Raw genomic sequence first — 18,092 nt, 5'->3', positions numbered from 1 at the left:
TCCTGCTGCCAAATAATTTACATTTGTAATATTTTTATTTTTTTAAAGAACTTTTTGTCAGTACTGGACTTAGGGATTTCTTAAATCTAAGGACGTTACCTGTCTGTGTGTTGCAAGATCTGGGAGGTTATGGATAAAAAGCCATTCATCCCTTCCTCCTTCCCTTCAAGGAAAAAAGCTTTTCGTGCTAAAAGGTGTTTGTGTGCAACACTGTTTAACACAGAGAGATGTGCCAGATTCAAAATATCCACTGCTTGCAGGCTCTGTCAATCACGTCAGACTACATTATACAACTTAACATATCAGTGTAACTAGAGAAAATAGATCATAGTAATGATGGGGTCGTTGTGAAATTTTAAAGCATGAAACTCTATACATGTTCTGAAAATAATATTGGTAGATGCTTCCTAGTGTTTTAATTTCATATATTTCTAACTCAAAAAAACCAACCCCAAACATTTTGACATTTGTGCATTCTTTTGGTGCTGAATAATGCAGAAGTGATGGCTGCGATCTCTGCATTTCCAGTGCAACTCGCAACAAAAGAGGAGAGATATTTCTCAGGCAATACATATTTCTCATGAAAAAAAAATGCATAGGATATCAGGGCCCTAAATATCATTCTCCAGGTTGCAAACAAATTGTCAGGTCTGGGGGCTAATTCTGTAAAACGTTGTCATGGAAAGTTCAAGGGGTCTTTTTTTAATTGTCATGCTTCAGCTTTTACACAATTTTAACACGGATTGTCATTGCCAGTAAAAATACTCTTCTGTCAAAAGGTTCCCTTGTACAATAGGAATAATAGGGACAAGCCGAGTTTTCAATAAAGCTGAATTTTGTTTCATTAAAAGGTGTCCACTGCATAGTTAGCGCCCATGCTAGGTTCATATTTTGTACCTATGATCTGAAACCGTCTCAGTCTCTACTTGGAACACATTAAATACAGTAACTGGATCTGATAATGATGTATAAATGCATCCTCCATTGGTTGTTGTAAAGCTCCACTGTTCATAAGGTAATGTCATACCTTATGATCATATTGGACCTTTTTTCTGTTTTTCTGAAGTGGGGATAATGCTTCTGTACTTCACAGTAATGATATATGACTGAATCTGCTTGTACTCATGAAATGTTCAAATTTTAGTGAGGTGAAACCCAAGCTGAAAAATATTGTGGTAAATACAGAAAGATTTTCAGGTGGTATCAGCATTCCTTAGAGATACATGCTGCTGTTTTCTGAAGCATCTCCCACTAAACTGGAATTCTTTAACCAATGATAAACACTGGGTAACCACTACAACTAGAGTCGGTGCATTTAAACAATTGCTCTCGCAGCCCGCTGCCATGAAGGGGGGCAAGTTGAATCATAAGAAGATTAATTTTTGAAAAAAAAAAAAAGCTATTAGGCTTTCACAAAGTATCTCAAGACATAGGCTGTTAAGGAAAGAGCTGTCATGAATAACACAAGTCAGTCTTAGCTGCTGTGGTGATTTATACGGCTGAAGAATGCAAAAATTATATTTGCACTAAATGGTATTTCTTATGGTTGTTGAAGAGGAGCACTACCTGCAGTAGAAATGAAATAGAAATGTGCCATGAGTTCTGTAATGGAAACTGATAAAGTAATGGTAAATTCATAAATTCCCCCAGATATAGCCTAATTTCTGTGCTGTTATCAATGTTTGGAGGTGTGCTTCCTTCATACGGCCATTAGGGTACAGAGTGTGCGAACTGTGAGTTCGACCTCAGCTTTCCTTCCGGGTGACTCTACAGAAAAAGACTAATTAAAGTAACCTATCAATGAGTTTGGTCTGGGAGCTAAGCATGTGAGACGTGATTAGTGCTTATTGCAAAGAAAGCATTTTGATCAATAGTTAATAAAGAGGCAAGAAACTAGTGAGCATGTTGCATTAAAGGACACGCTCTGTCATTCAAAGAGAATATCCTGACCAAAAACTAAGAAAAAAGAGAAGGAAGAATTCCATGACAAAAGTAGAGGAGCGGAAAACTGAGAAGGAACCTATTCTGATTACAATGTGAACAACTCCTTACCAGGATGCTACTGATTGAAGAAATGCTAAGTAGTATTAGAGGACAGAATCATTAAAAGCCTGTCCAAATGTTCTTTCAAGATCAGAGGCTTTAGTAGAGATGGAAAAAGTACTTTAAAGTGCTAATTGTCTTTTTTTTGGTGTAGGATTTTTACAGGCAGTAAGCGCCTGCCAGGCCTTGAGGGCATCCTGTGTTGGTACAGCCCTTGCCTACACTGGTCTTGTAATGCTGGAGCTGCTAGAGATTGCCTGGGAGCAGTGAGGGAAGGTCCTCCTTCTCCTTCCCCCTGTGCTTTTGAACACAGGAGATTTGAATATATGGAGATCACAGCATCTGGAACGGGGATAGGGCAGCACTGTAGAAATATCTCTAGGAAAGCAGTAACTTCTTTCCCATGCTCAGGAAATAGCAACATTTTTTAATGTTTTGCTGCACAACTGCCCAGCACCAAAAAGTCGATTTTCTAAAGGAGCCTTTCACAGTCTAGCAGTGTAAAAGGGAATCCGTACCAATTGTGAATCGAATTTAGGTGAGAAAGATGTACATCTGCATCCCTGTTACAGCCTCTCTGCAGCTCCAGAGTGGTAAGAAGCCTACAAACACATCAAGCCCTAATTCTGTTTTTCAACATTTCACATGTGTAGTACTTGTATTTGGAACTTCTCCTTAAACTGGCTAACCTTGAATGGATGCTTGGTAGTAGCAACATTTTGCTTCTTGAACCTTTGCTTATATGGGAATAATAATTAGCTAACAGTACCTCCAGACCTGTTAATTTTGAACTTGAGTTCTTGCCTTGCCTGCAGGAGAAGCCTGAGTCCCACTGAAAAGATGAGAGGTGCCCTTGGCACCATCTTAATTTAAAAATTGTTTTTCTCTCTGTATCTCCACCTTTTTTTCCTCATCCTTTCCTTGAACAGTCTTGTATTCTTCTAAGGTCTCAAAATCAAGAGAAAATAACCTTTTAAACTGTGATGTCAGGCTACAAAATTAAAGTGAATTCACCTGGTGTAATGGAGGAATGATTGACTGCTGTGGTGTAAACAGCTGAAGGACAGACGAAGAAATAAAGGAAAAAATAAAATTTGGAGTTTGGGGAGAAGATGAGAACTCTGCTATTCATCATCTGCTTGATTTCATTTTTGTAAGACTTACACTGCTTTGTATATCTGAGAAAGATGGCAGCTCCGTGATCATTGTACTGATGGTTAAGAATGGGATTTAACAAAAATATATGAATGTATTTTAAGCTTCCCAAGTTAGTGTTCATGTGCCTATGATCCTACCCATTACTCATAAATAATATTTACGTCTGTATAATACTGTCACAGGCCGGGGGAGAGGAGTATGGCTGGCTGAGACATAGTCTACCCTGTTGTCTGCTGGGTAGTCTGCCTATAGCAGCATCTAAAGATGTGCAGGGAAATGGAAGCCTGATGCCCTATGTGTTTCTGTGTTTCTTTCACCCTGGCTTAAGTGCAGAATGAGAGTCCAAATGATTCAGTTTTTAAGCCCTGGTCCCATGATGTTCACATTTCAGTATCTGGGTTGAGGTTTTCTTTACTTAGTTGAGTGTTCAGTACTCTCCCATACTGGCCATTTATCTGCCTCATCTTCTGGCTCCAGGAGACAGTTTCTTTCCTCCATGCATATGCCAGGAATTCAATACGCATACGACACCAGTCTGATCATATCATTTTCTCTTGCAGCAGTCCAACAGACTGGGAAAAGGGCCAAGGAGACTTAAAAGGGAAAAACAGAAAACAAGGCAAATATAAACGAAAAGGCCAAAACCCACTTAGGAATTCATGATGCCAAAGCAAACAGCAGCGCTGCTGGCACAACTGGCACGTAGCTGATAACAAGACACCAGAAGCAGTAAGGTCCTCAGCAGCCAGCACGTGTCTGCGTGCCAGCAGGCAGCAGGCACCCTGACTACAAAGGGGTTCGTGGGTTCTCTTACACTCATGCTGCTGAAGCAAAATGGATGGTCTTCATCCTCACTAGCGGTACTGTCCCACCCACCTGGGGACCATGGGCAGCACTGCTTTTGAGGCACGGGGAGCCTTGCACACTCACCCCTCCTCAGTTTCAGTTCAACGCTGGAATGTGTCGCTTGATAGACCTTGCAAGTTCAGAGGTTCTTTAATTTTGACATGGTGTTAAGTTTATTACAACCTGGTGAAATGAGCCACTGCCAAATCCATAGCTCTGCCCTCCTCCTTTCCCATATGTTTTCATGAGGAAAGTGAAAAGTTTAACCTTTCAAATAACAGTCCTTTTAAAAAATGTGCAGTGCTAGAGCAATGCAATATAGCCACGATATGAAAGGACATAGTTCTAGGGTAACAGTTGCCTTTAGCTAGCAGTAACAAATCACAAGCCCTTTAAAAGAAAGCCCAATCTATGAAAAGTACTGTTGTGCTAGGGGGCCAGCAGACCCACGTAATATAAAAAAATCTAGGGCTTGCTACTGCAGAACTATTGAGACCTCTTGAAATCTGAGTATCCCCACACCCTTTGATTTAAAAGGGAGCCGGAGAAGTTTTAACCCTTTGTAGACTGTCACAGGAATTTCCCTTCTTGGATCTGGGAGAAGGCATATATCCAATGGCCTCAAAGAGTTCCTAGCTGGGATAAAGTCTCCAGAGTGATATTTTTGGGTTTTATTTTTAAGAATCAAATTGTATAAATAAAGTTGGTTGCAGATTTGTGCCTTCCAAGACTTTTAGTAGGACTAATGACTATTTTTCAAGTCACCTGAATGATCACCACCTATAACAAGATACTGTCAGATAATATTTATTCCTTTTTCCTACCTGGGTGGCAAAATATTCTATCCTGACATAGGCATGTGTTTAGGCTCCATTATCTCCTGCCCTTGGGGCTAAAAACTATAGTCCAAAAGGCAGATATTCTCAGTTTTTCAGTTGAAGTACTGTAATTTGCTTGCAATCTTACCCTCTGAGTTCAAAGATGCCATTTTATGCTTGTTACAAAATTTGCATCTGTCCTCAAATTCTTTCCACTGATTTGAATTGCTTTTGGATCAGGCCCACACAATGCAGAGTATGTGGATTATTATTTCTTCATATTACCCTGAATAGTGAAGTATGATTATAATGTTCTGCAAGCGCTTTACTGAGGAAAGGGGTATAATAAAATATTGAATGTAATTTATTAAAGAAAACCTTTGCCCTGTTTCAATAGGAATCTGAGGTTTAAATCTAAAGCGCATACAACTATTCAGGTGTAAGGCTGGAAGAACTCCTGACCTACAGCCACAGAAATGAAGGACTTTGGCTGTCAGTGAGATGTACCGATACCCAGATGAAAGGATTTGACCTTTTTTCCAGTTGACTGTTAGTTCATACACATTAGATAAGCACCCATATACTGAGTGATCCTGACCAGGGATTCATCTGTTGTCTTGAATCATACTACTGCTATCAACTCAATTCTAAATCTTCCTTAATTCCATTCAAACATGTGGTTTATTTATTATGAATTTGGCTATAATGAGAGAAATTACTTATCATCATCAGAAGTGAATGTTTTCATGCCACCCTATAGGCTTTTTGTGTCACTGCTTCTGGCATACAAGGAGGCTGAGGCTCATTTTGAGCACTTTCCACTTCCAGATTTCCTGGGGGGAAGAAGAAGGGCCAGAGAGAAATGCGCAGTGCTGCTGGGAGGACTGGGGAGGTTGGCTGCTTTGTACCTGAGGGCTGTTGGAGCAAAGCCTGGGAGCCTAGGATGCTAAGTGCCAGTTAGAGCAATCCTGCTGTTTTCTCTATTAACATGTAAATTGCTTGACTGCATTTTATCTTACACAGGCCAGCAAGAAAAGAGTTTAAAATTTAGGCCCTGCTGAAAAACAAAGGCAGGGAAGGAGCTGACACAAGTAGCAAGTTTAACCTTGTTTTGCCTTATTTTGCAGCATATTACTGAATGACAGGTCACATGCAGCTTTTACAGCCATCCCTGTTAAAGATTACGTTCTTCCTGCCTCCAGCTGCCTGGGCACACTCTTTGGTAAGAATAACTACTCTGGTTTTTTTCTAATGAATCTTATATATCGTATCCAACAGGTATGTGGATAACTAAACTTACATAAGGTTTTAAAAAATGTAATGTAACTTGCATATGAAGTCAACAGAAATTTCAGGGTCTCCAAGACTTCTCTCAGTTGTGCTTTGGAGAGTCCTGCATTGTGATTTAGGAGCTTACCTACTGAAAAAACCAAGATTTAAGACTAATTGATTTAAACAGATTCTGACACTCTTCAGGCTACTTAGAATCTGCCAGTACATGGGTCCGTTGAGGAACAGAAGAGTCCTCCATGTGAAAAAAAGCAGGAGAATCATTACCCAAATCAGGCAAACAAGCCAGGTGAAGGCAACTGATATGGAAGTGGGAGGGTAAAGGATGATGATTAAACAAGGAACACCTTCTGGGTTGTCTGACAGAGCATAGGAGTTTTTAAATTAGGGCAAGAGGGCAAGAGAAGAAATTTGAGAGCTAGACATCACTGGAAGGAAGAGAAGAGGAAGAAGTGGCAGGTGAAGAGGTAAGGGTGCTTAGGGCAGCCTGGGGGATACCTCAAGCCTCATATTATACTCTCTTAAGCAGAACAAAAGTACAACAGCAACACTTAGTGACAGGATAGGGAAGGACAGTTAAGGGGAAAGGATGGAACAAGAGCAAACAAATATCAATGCCGATTTGAAGAAAAATAAATTGGGAATTCAGAGTAAAAGCAGTGTTCTCCATGCACTTTTGTATCTCTGATGTTGGAGACATCAGTCGTACAACCCACTGGGAGGCAGAGGAAAGGTTATAAGGTGCTCAGGAGATGAATGGAATGAGAAATTGATGACTGGTTAAATTAATCTATCTATTTAGTATTTTTTTTCCATTAGAAGGAAAAAGGCAATAGAGGTCACAAAAAAATACTGTAAACCCAGAAGTGTAAAATCCAAACCAAACTTGTTTGTGGCTATGCTAAGTAGTGTAGGCTGTGTTAAATGCAAATTTCAACACATCTTCTTGCTTAGGATTGTGAGCATCTGTAATTTCAATAGGGTTTTTTCCCCTTAAAAACACAGCTACGCACACAACTTGAAATTATTTTTCATTTAAGTTGTAGAATATCACCAGCACACTACGCTGCTGAATTTATACAAAGTGTTGCCTTGTGCTCAGAGGAAGAAGTGTTCCTGCTGGTCCCCAGTGCTGCTATGTAGAATTACATGAGGACAAAAACAGAGAAAGCTTTCGAGTTTTGTTTTATGGCTGTTTTATGAAAATACTCTCTTATTTGGTATTCATTGTTTTCCTACATGTAACTTAATACCTGTGTGCAGTGAATTTCAAACTCATGATAAAACACCTGCTAAGTTTATGGCATAATTCAAGCAAATGCATTATGAATGATGAAGCTTTGCAGACAAGGTCATGGAAGGACCACGTCTTTCCCCGGCTGCTGTAGGGGCCATACCTGGAGCCTGCCCCTCTCTTGCTACCTTCACAACTTGTGCAGCCAACTCCCTTTATTCCATACCAATTGCCACTGAAATGTGTGGATGGCGACCACCAGAGGGACCCTTTGCACTATGGCACCTTAAAACACGTGCCATTTTATAGACTTATTTGCAGCCAGGCCTAAACAACAGGATATGGCAGTACATCATTTCCGAAGCTTTCACCAAAGGAATCTTACCGGTAAAGCCTGGCTTACAGCTACAGATATAGCCCTCGGCCTTGTTGTAGCTGAAGGTGGGCGGCAGGCCTGGGATGCTCCCGTAGCGGCCAGCCCAGGAGAGCTCCACGCAGTCACCCCCGGCAAGGCAGGGGCTGCTGCTGCACTCCCCGACGTCTTCCTCACAGCGGGAACCCACATAGCCTGTGGAGAGCCACGAGGAGAAGGCATTTAATTGATGAGCTACCCATTCATTCCAGACCTGCAAATTTTATCACAAATATTAGGTGCACTTGGTTCCAGTCCCTGTCACGTGCTAATAGACCTCCTCTGCTTCTTGAAGGCATGAGCGTTTCCTTGCAGCTCTCTGTCAGGGCGCGTCAGCAGGATATCGCTACGGCTGTGTTCAGCATTAGGTAGCTGGGCTTTGCTGTGCTTTACAGGCTGGCATTTTTTAGGACGTAAGGTGGAGATCTGTGTGGATAAGAAGGTGCTGCCACATTGTGGTGCAGGTACGCTCTCAGGTTGCGTGAAGTTTTCCTTTTGCATTGCCTCCCCATGACAGAGGAGGGCAGGGAGGATGAATTATTTGCTGTTTGTAAAGTGCTTTATCTGGGGTTTGAAGTGCCACAAAACTCCTCTGGAAAGTTTCTGGAAAATGCTAAGGGCTCTGTCTAATCTTTCTGTTTCTAACGCACCAAGAACCGTGTAGACCAACACCACTGCAGCATTTACTCCTCAAGATGCGCTGTGCTCTTGTGTCCTCAGTAAGGACACAGGCATCAAACTTTCTAGAGACTTCTTGTAGTTAGTCTGCGTGCTGAAAGATTCACAAAGTCTCTCTCCAGTTGGTAGATGAGAAAACAGCCCAGTGTGCTTCATTCCATGGTGCTAGACAGAAGAACTTGCAGTGGCGATATGGAGATGACCTGTTTCCCCAATGCAAAATCTAGTTTATATTTATAAACAGACAATATTTTGCATTGAAAAGTGGGGGTTTAGACTGATTTAAAGGTTGTGTTAGTGAAGAATAAAAAAGGGTCAGCTGCAGCAGTGATTCATTTATGAAGGCTTGAAGAGTTAAGCAACTCTTGAATGAATCCCAACTTTGACTTGTCTCCTGTCTTTACTCCATAATGCTGGCACTTTTTGTTTTGCCAACTTCTACTGTTGGGGGAAACCCTTAGCTGGAAAAGAGGGCAACTTACCTGTAGGGCTCTGACTCAGGATGAGGCATGAAGCCTATCTAAACACAAGCCCACAGTGTATTGTTAAGGTTATGTCACTTCAACCTTTTATTGTATCAGAAAAAAAAAATGAGGACATACCTACTACACAAGGAAACTGCTTACAGAAGAACTTGGACCTTACCTGGCCAACAGTGGCATGTGTAATTGTCAGTGTTCTCCTCACAAGTGCCGTTGTTGTAGCATGGTTGTGACCAACATAAGGGAGTTAGGGTCTCACAGTGTATGCCCATAAATCCAGTCCCAGTACAGTTGCAGCTGTACCTGCAACAGAGAATGCAATGTTCACTCTTGCTGGAAGTCAGGAGATATGGGCTTTGTTCCCAAACCTACACGGACTTCTTGTGTAGCCTTGGCTAGCAGCTTGCACAGTTGAGTCCAGGCTCAAGACAACCATCTGGTGCTCTAGGGGAAACCGCAGCCATTGGGAACGAACAATGAGCTTTTTACTGCAATATGTGGTTTTGTCTGGGAAAAAAACTGCTTGTGAATTCAAATTGGTTTTGACAGATCATTTTTTCTAAAAATTACTGATTTTTTTTCTTCTTTTTTTTAATTTTGGGGGGAAAAAAGTCTGTTATTTCCAATGCAATTTTTGTAAGCTTAACATTATTCATAAAATAAAAAGGGGAGAGGCAGTAAGTGTGTTAGTATCCTTTCCCTTGGACTGGTGGAAATTGGATTGGCAAAAAAATAAGGCAATTTCTGTTCCTCGATTAAGTGATATTTTCTCTTTGATGAAAACCAATATTTTTTGTTGTTAGGTTACTACAGAAATGTCAATTGCTTGTATAGTTCCAACAATAACAGTAATAGGAGCATTGTTTTGATAGCGACGTTACTATTAGGGGTTTAGAAGTAAACAAACTAGGATATGTATAGATGAACAAGGTGCAGGTAATTGGTAAGGTCTGGGTTTTTTTGTTTGTGGTTTTTTTTCAGGTGAACTAATTGTAATAAAATACATATCTCCTATGCTTAGGTCCTAAGGTATAAGGTGAACTTGTATGTGTCATTAGAAAAGACAGGCCTTTGTAGGATAACATGTTAAATGTGCATGCTTGGATGATCTTTGTCTAATAATAATTATCAAAACCAAAAATTTATTCTTGTATTTTCTATTTTACATTAAAATTATACACTGGTTATTGTACAATTGAAATCATAGGGACTCTTGCTGAACAAGAGATAAGCATAATTATTTGATAATTTCTGTGCTTAATATCTAAGTCTTAGACTTGGACTAGATATATGGAGAGACAGTGAAACTGTTGAACATAAGGGAGCATCAGAGAACAACTGGCTCCTGCAGGCTACCAAACCAAAATGTATAAACTTTTTACTACACTATTTAAGTGTACATAAGCAGAAACTTCTGGCAGGCCAGTTTATTACTAGTGTATGGATTATTCTTAAATCAAAATCAGAGATGACTTAGACCAGGTGGCATTTGAATTTAGGATATAAAAAGTAATGAGGAAGATGTGAATCAGAAAAATAATTTTCCTTCCGAGGTATGTTCTCAGAACAGAAGTCTCTTTCTTTTGCTGTATTTTTCACACATTTCCTCCATGTGCCTTCAGTTTGGTGCAGTTCAGCTTTGTAGAGAAACCTTTTTTTCTGCCTTAGTCCACGCTCCTTTTCCCTTTTGGTCCAGAATGTAGGAATAGTGAGGAATATTCACAACTTGCTGCTTAATGTGAAGGCCCACCCGTGTGCCTTTTTTCTTGGGTATCTTAAAGTGTTTGATGTTGCTGTCAAACTTCAGGGATTCTGGAGGGTACCCTGCTTGTGGGCAGGCTGTGACTGAGCATGCAGATGGCTTTTTCTAATAAGAGTGATACTCTAAGATACTCTACCTAACATATTTTTGGGGCTTCTTGGAGTACGTTCTCACAATATGCAGAAAGCAATACAAGCAATACAAGATGTTCTTTTGTATGCCATCAAAAGAGCATTGAAGGTCCTGGGAGTATTTTCTATGGAAAAAAAGGCTTGGAGCATGCAGAGGTATCCGCTGTGCCTGCGCACACCAGGTTTTGTAGGTCCAGCTAGGTTGCCTTTGTAAATTGTTGATTTAAATAAGAAATGTGTAATAAAGTGAAACTGTTTTTTAAGAGAGCGAGTTCTACTTTGTTGCATTCATGAAACCTCAGTGGAAGAATCGGTCAGAAATTTGGGAGAGAATTTGTTCAGTATTTGTATTTACAGCTTTGAATGCTAAATCTGTCGCCTCACACATTTCTGTGAGAGCTGGTGGCACACACAAAAGCTTCAGCTGTACTGTAGCATCAGTCAGGAAAAGAAAACTGCTGTTTAAAGACTACAATTCTTCATTTAACCCAAAAAATCTACAAAAGGAAGGAAATTGCTAGACATCCTTCTGTTTTGAATTGCTTTGTTCTCCAACCCTTTTCATCATGTAACAAATGTGGGAAAAGCTCCAATTGTTCTCCAGATATCCTGCAGTATTACAAGCCAATTAAAATTGCTCTTACTTGTACCTCCGCTTTAAAAGCTAGGAGGAAAATGAGTAGGATTAAGTCCAGTCTGAATGAGCATCCCAGTTGCTCACCTTGTGCATGTATCCTCAAAAGGCTTGCAGGTTACTGAGTGGGTCTGCTGTGAACTAGTTGGGTGCGAGGTGACCTCCCTCTCCCGGCTGTCATGCTTTAGCTACACTGGAAAATGGTAAATGGCTTTGTCCTGTACAGAGTCATTCAGCGCTGCTGAAAAAAAGCTCCGCAAGGTTGGTGCCATGTCTCCACGCTGTAAAAAAAGCTCATTCCCAGAACATGATCTCTTCCCCCTCTCATTCAAGGCAAGCATGCCTTTCCCTGACGTGATTTTTGGGCTGATGTTTGCAGCATAAAATCTTCAAAACTGCTTTATAAAAACTGGAAAATACACAGTAGAAGACAAATCTTCTACTGGCAAGGGGAGAGCCTGCATGAATACACTCATGAACTTTCAGCTTTTTTTTTTGTTTGTTTTTTTCTATAACACGGACATGAGCTTGTACATATACATTTTCAGTTTGGGAAATCTCATGCTGAGTACGCCAAGCCAGTATTGGTGAACTAATGCCAGAGCTCTGGCTGCCTGGGCTGTGCTTGGACCTCCGTGTAGGACTATTAACATCAGGTGGAGAAACTTACTTTTCTGTTGCTTTGCATTCTCTTCATTTTTTTTTCTTTGTCCATGGACTGCAGGTTCTTTAGAATAAGAAGCTGTTGTCCTGTATGCCTGTAAAGTTCCTGACACATTTCATAATGTTATCTATTACTATGGTTACTATTATTACAGTTTTTTGTTGCCTCTCTTTTCTAATGCTTCTGTCTGTCAGCGTGGGCAGCTACTGTTAGCAAATTCAATTTTATACACTCACATCTCTTGGAAGCTAAAGTTTGATGAGAGTTAGAAACAGAATTCATCTGTAAATGACAGTCCTCAGGGCCAGACAAACAACACGTTGTAAATATTTAAAGTACAAATGTGAAAGACGTACCGCTTGATCAGTCTTTGCCATAAACGTTTTGTTGTCCTACTGGCTCTGACACCAGACTTGCATTCTCTAATTTTTCCTCCAATTTAAAGTGAAATCAGTACAGGATCAAGGAGTGAAATCTACAATTTGAAATTAAATCAGCTACCTGGCAGTGCAGGCTTTCGCAGCATCCCATCTGCAAGCAGAGGAGCTCACAGCACCTCACATTAGTGTTACCAAGCTGTAGAAGACGTACCCGTTGGCATCATCTGTGCACTGTCCCCCGTTGAGGCACGGCCGGCTGACGCACTCGTCGATGTTGGTTTCGCAGATGTCTCCAAGGAAGCCTGGCGCACAGGAGCAGGCGAAGCTCCCCAGGGAATCCTGGCAGGTTGCGCCGTTCAGGCATGGCTGTGATGAGCACTCATCTATTTCCAGCTCACAGTTTGTACCTTCAAAAGCAAAGAAAACAAGCAAACTCAGAAGTACAATATTCACTTTATCTTTTTTTTTTTTTTAAGTAATTGCCTATTTTTAAAAGATATTTCCTCCTCAATGTTCATTGCAAGGCTAGGTTTTTTTCAAGGCTTGGGAGAATTTACAAAAGAACAAACAGGCTGTTATTCACAGGAATAGGTAGAATAACAACTTTTTATATTAGCTTGAACATGGAAACAGAATGAACTGATTTGCAGATTATTCAAACCATGCGACTACCATATTTATATAATACAGAAGTGACCAGTAATTTAATGACCTCAGAAGAGTCCATTTAAAGCCACACAGTTAATTGAACTCATTGGAAGTCTTATTACTTGATTTTTATTTTATTTTCTTTTTTTTTAAGATTTAGCAATGTGTAAACAAATTGGCTTATGATGCCATGTTTGCAACAGGTCAGAATCTTGGAACTGCTCTTCAGAGATAACTGATGGAACTAAATCAGTACTAATATTAGTTTACAGATATTTATGGTAGCTGGCAGGTTAAATATAAATTGATTTTTCTTATCTCTAGCACAGTCCAGGAGATACTAAGAAAATTTCAATAACTAATGCCTTGCAGCTCCTGCTTTGATTATTTCAGAGTTTTGTATGCTTATGCATTTATGTAGTATTTTGAGTAATAGAGTGATATTTTTAAAAATAATTTTCACATGCCAAGTCAATTAGTTTTAACAGCTGCAATATCAGCCACAAAACAAATGCAAAATGGCAAGTCACAATGAAGAATCTGCTTTTAAGTGGACTTCCCTATCTTTTATTTGGCCTACCAAAGCAGTAGTTGTATTATAAATGGTTTTCAGGGGGATTTCCTACTTGAAAGAGAATTTTCAGCCTTGAGAATGGGTTCCTTTTTTTTTTTTTTTTTTTTGGAGAGGTGACGTTTTCAGTACAAGATGATGGGGCATCAAAAGATGGTAACAGACATGTTTTGATGATGGGTATTGTCTTAGCAATTCATTTAGGAGCTCACCTCTAGGTCTGTTTTTATGCTTTTTTTGCCAGCTCTGTCCTGCTGTGAAATTTGTACATTTTAAGATTATATTTCTCAAAACACTGAGATTGCTAGTATTTAGCACTGTTACTAATTTATTACTGATTACCAATTTATTTTGACCCTTTTGAATGTAGAATCTTTAAAAAAATATATTAAAAATCTCTATTCTAGATAAATGCCTGGGAATATCTTAAAATACCAAAACAAAATTTGAAGATGTTAGCTCATAGCTATTTTTCATTTCATTTAAACATAACAGTGCAAGTTCATCTTTCTAGTGGTTCTGAAATATTATTGCTGTAATTTTAGATAATTTAGTTTTATAGTTTCTTGAGACCACATACAGAACACTGGATGGGTGAAGTTGCTGGTCCCGTGCCTCCAGTTTAAAGATTCACTGATTCAGGTAGCCACTGCTTCCAGCAGGAGCCTGCTGTGAGACCCTAGCACAGGAACACTCTCTTAGGGCTTTATGGTAATGTACATTGCATCCAGCTATAGTGAGCAATCCCTCTGTGGTCATTGCCCTGTGAATTCGCTGTAATTGTAAACAGTGTGTTTGCAGAAGTATGTCTAGTGACCGTAAATCTGCCAGAGCTTGTTAACAGCTTACTGCGAACACTAAAAATCATGTGACAAAACAAGCCCTGTTCAACTGATCCTCAGTTCAGCCAAATTTAAAACTACAGGCCTGAGAACAGCCTGACGATTAACATGAGAACATAGCGTTGTTGTTTTGGTTCATGTCTTTAATCTATCAAGCCCAGTAACCTGCCTTCGGCAATGTTGCCTCAGAAGAAAACTTCTCTCTGTGTAATGTGTCCAGCCAATGCGACCTGCCATGCAAACGGGAGGAATTCCTTCCTAGCCTCTACTGAATCTCCTGTCGGGCTTTCTTATATGTGAAGAGGAGAGATGAAAAGATTAGATCTGCATTTGCACCTCAGCCTAACATTCTGTCATAAATATGCTGTATGCCAAGTATCGTATGCCAGAAAGAAGAAAAAAAAAAAAAAAAAAGCACCAACAAGCCCTGCCACGGTTATTGTATGGGGCTATGGCATCAAGAGCAAAAGCATCCCATCCTAGAGCAGGCAGAGTGTTTCAGCAGATACCAAACCACACAAGTGGTTTGAATTGGAAGACTGGGCAGGTGGATACAAGTGATATTTATTACTTTTGTGGTTTCTTTGAAGAACTAAGATTATTTCTTACGCTGCTTGCTTTTTAAATGAGTCCTACTGTGCGCTTCTTTGTACAGCCCCAGTCAATAAGAATTAAATGCAGGCGAGGATGAAAGAGATACAGCCAACATTTTAGACTTGTCTGCCTACAGATATATTGTAAAGTCACCTTCTGGTCAAAGATGCTAGAGGTTTGCAGGCTCAGTGTAGTTCAAGGTGGACCTGCATGTTCTTAGTACAGCTGGAAATTGGTATCCAGGCCACCCCTTCTGCTCTCCTGTGCTGTAATGCTGTGCTCGGGTATGACAGGTACAAAAGACCGTCTCAAAATTCCTCAATCTGTACATAGTAATCTTACGTGCCATCAGCTGGATGGAGAGTGTCAGATACATATTTTTGAGGCACCAGCTTTGAAAGGGCAGGAAGAGAGTTAATCAAAAACTAGATAGAGAGACGAGTTCAGTTTCTTGGAGCAAGGCTTGTCCTTTTTGTGCACAGGTCTATACAAACCACCAGTTACCTGCGTGCATGCACAGACATAAGATGTTACAGGACTTACAACACTGCACTAACCAGATGCCATTGGAGGATAACAGTGGGGCTAAATCCAACCACGGGTTTCAGTGCTGGCAGGTTATGAACTGCCACAAGTGCCCTTTGGCTGTATGTGCCCTCTGCTAATCTCTGCTTTGAAAACCCCTTGCAATGTGGCCAGCACCACTGGGATCTTCTCACATGACGGTCTTGTGGTTAGGAGTCTCAGCAGCAAGCTGGTAACCTGGGCCAAATCCTCTGCTCAGGCTGCCTAGGCTGCAAGGTGGGGAGTGCTGGTTTGCAACTTGAAAGCTTGGGGAAGGTAACAGACCTTCCACTTTGTTGGCAAATGCTGTTGAATGGACAATGCCATTTGCTGTTGATATCCACCATGATGCTGCCTTGAGCTTGTTGGGAAGTGGGATCTGTACTTTGAGGTACTTCATCCCGTGGTAGAGGCTGCCATGCCTCTGCTTGCCTTTAAGCACCTAAGACTTAGGACACATCTACTCTAAATATTTGCATGGTGTACATATTATTGATAAGTGTACTGCGCAAGAACTTAAAGATCCATCAGGAATAATTTCTTCACATTGTACAGAGTTCATCCCAGCTATGGTTACGTCCTAGTAAAAGGCATTGCAGCAAGAACAAATTTGGCCCGTTGTAGCTATTGGGTCTGTCACTGAAACCCTTTCTCCTGCTTTTGTCTTGGGCTAAGACTGTTTTTTGGAACTGCCATGCACCTCTGATAGTTCAGACTAATATGTTCTCTGGCAAAGGATGGCTGGCTTCAGCTGTGTCCAGCAAGGTGATTATTGTACCTAGCTGTGGGTAATAACAGGCTCTTATGCCATGCTTGGTGGGGTGAATTAAAAGCAAGTGCAATTAGTGCAACGGAGGAAAAAACGCATTTGATTAAGTAGCCAGCAAAACTTCAACAAACCAATTGAGCTTCATTATTTAACAGCTGCGTGACACATGTCTTGTAAATAATTTCACACATGCAGAGCATTATCATAGAAACTGCGGATTTCATGCTAAATTTTCCACTCTTTGGCTCTTGGCACATTCTAACCTCTTCCATTTGTGTAAGAATTATGTGTGACATTTCTCAGCTATTTTAAGTAGTGCTGCAGCATACCAATCAAACAAAATAGCAGTCATAGTCCGTGAAACAAGTAGCAACCGCAGCCAGTAACTCAAGCATTTGGTTAACATTACTGCTGTAGATTTACTGTACATTCTCTACCTACAGATCAGGAGATATAACCTTTTTAACATCTTAGGGAAATGAGATGAGGCTGGATGACTTCCCACAGTAATTCACGGTGTCAGGCCAGGATAATAATGGTTGGCAAGATCCCCTGACAGAGTAAATGAGGGTTTTTATTACCAGTGGGGACACCTCAGGGCTTTCATCCAGTAATCCCTCTGGCTTGTGCATTTAGCGCAACTCACAGCAAGGTGCAGAAAACAAAAAAGAATGCTTCTGATAAATCATTTTGTTAAGTAGCCCTTAAAAGCTGGTGTTTTACTGCCAAAGCAACAGTCCACTACTCCTTTATAGAATGATTATGATTAGTCTCTTTGCTGCTGGAAGCAGCGTTGGAGCTGCATGTCAAAACACTGCAGCCTCTTCTGCTTTGTACTTTAGCCCTCTTCTCCTTCCTTGGCTCTCTCCTCATTTCTTCCCTCTGCTTGTGGGGAGTGTGGAGCGCTTGGTGACAATGCTTGATTTTTGGTTAGAGCAGAGAGCATCAGCCTGGGAAGCAGCAGAACTTCGTGATGAAAGTGGAGCGGCTCCAGCAGCGCGAGTTTCCTCCAGCAGTTTGTGTTGATCTCAGTCTTCATTTCTTTTTGTTTGGGCTTTACTATTTTATTATGTTTTCTCTTTCTTTGTCTCCAAGGTGTATATTCTGCCTCTTTCAAACCGAGTTCCTGGGCTATAGATCCAGGCCTGGACCCCACTAACGGTGCCAGTTAAACAAATACAGTTTCCTGAATACAACAGGAGGTCTGGGTTGAGTCTGATCATTGCAGAGTAACCATGCTGGTTGTTAATAGGTTTTTCCTTCCTTCTGCTCTTCGGCTTTTCCCTGGTTGTGTAGTTTTCTCCTCGGCTGGCCTGGGCTCAGACACCCGCTGGCAGCAGCGGGGTGGCGGGAAGGTAACAAGCTTCCTTCAAATAACATTCTCCGTGCTCATGAGGGATATTAACCGAGGGCTGGCTTCCAACAAGCACTGTGTCAGACATGGGAAAGCTGCTTTTTACCTCTGACTTCCCCTCCTGCATGGGGATTTGGGGATGGAGCTGTAAACCACATCTCTTATTTCTTTTTCATTTGAATCACTTGAAGCAATAGCTGCGGTCGTCGTGTCCCCCC

General features: G+C 40.8%; 1 protein-coding gene across 1 annotated transcript in view; it reads right to left on the bottom strand.

Moving 5' to 3' along the window:
* Nucleotides 1–18,092, bottom strand: part of CRB1 (crumbs cell polarity complex component 1) — a 111,190-nt gene that overhangs the window by 54,221 nt on the left and 38,877 nt on the right. Inside the window, 3 exon segments of the mRNA XM_035891738.1 lie at nt 7,775–7,957; nt 9,125–9,264; nt 12,744–12,939. Of these exon segments, the coding sequence (XP_035747631.1) occupies nt 7,775–7,957; nt 9,125–9,264; nt 12,744–12,939 (519 nt within the window).

The sequence above is a fragment of the Egretta garzetta genome, unplaced genomic scaffold, assembly GCF_000687185.1.
Source record: "Egretta garzetta isolate BGI_Z169 unplaced genomic scaffold, ASM68718v1 scaffold163, whole genome shotgun sequence".
Taxonomy (NCBI): domain Eukaryota; kingdom Metazoa; phylum Chordata; class Aves; order Pelecaniformes; family Ardeidae; genus Egretta; species Egretta garzetta.
The sequence above is the reverse complement of the archived record's forward strand: the minus strand, read 5'-3'. Positions and strand labels throughout refer to the sequence as shown.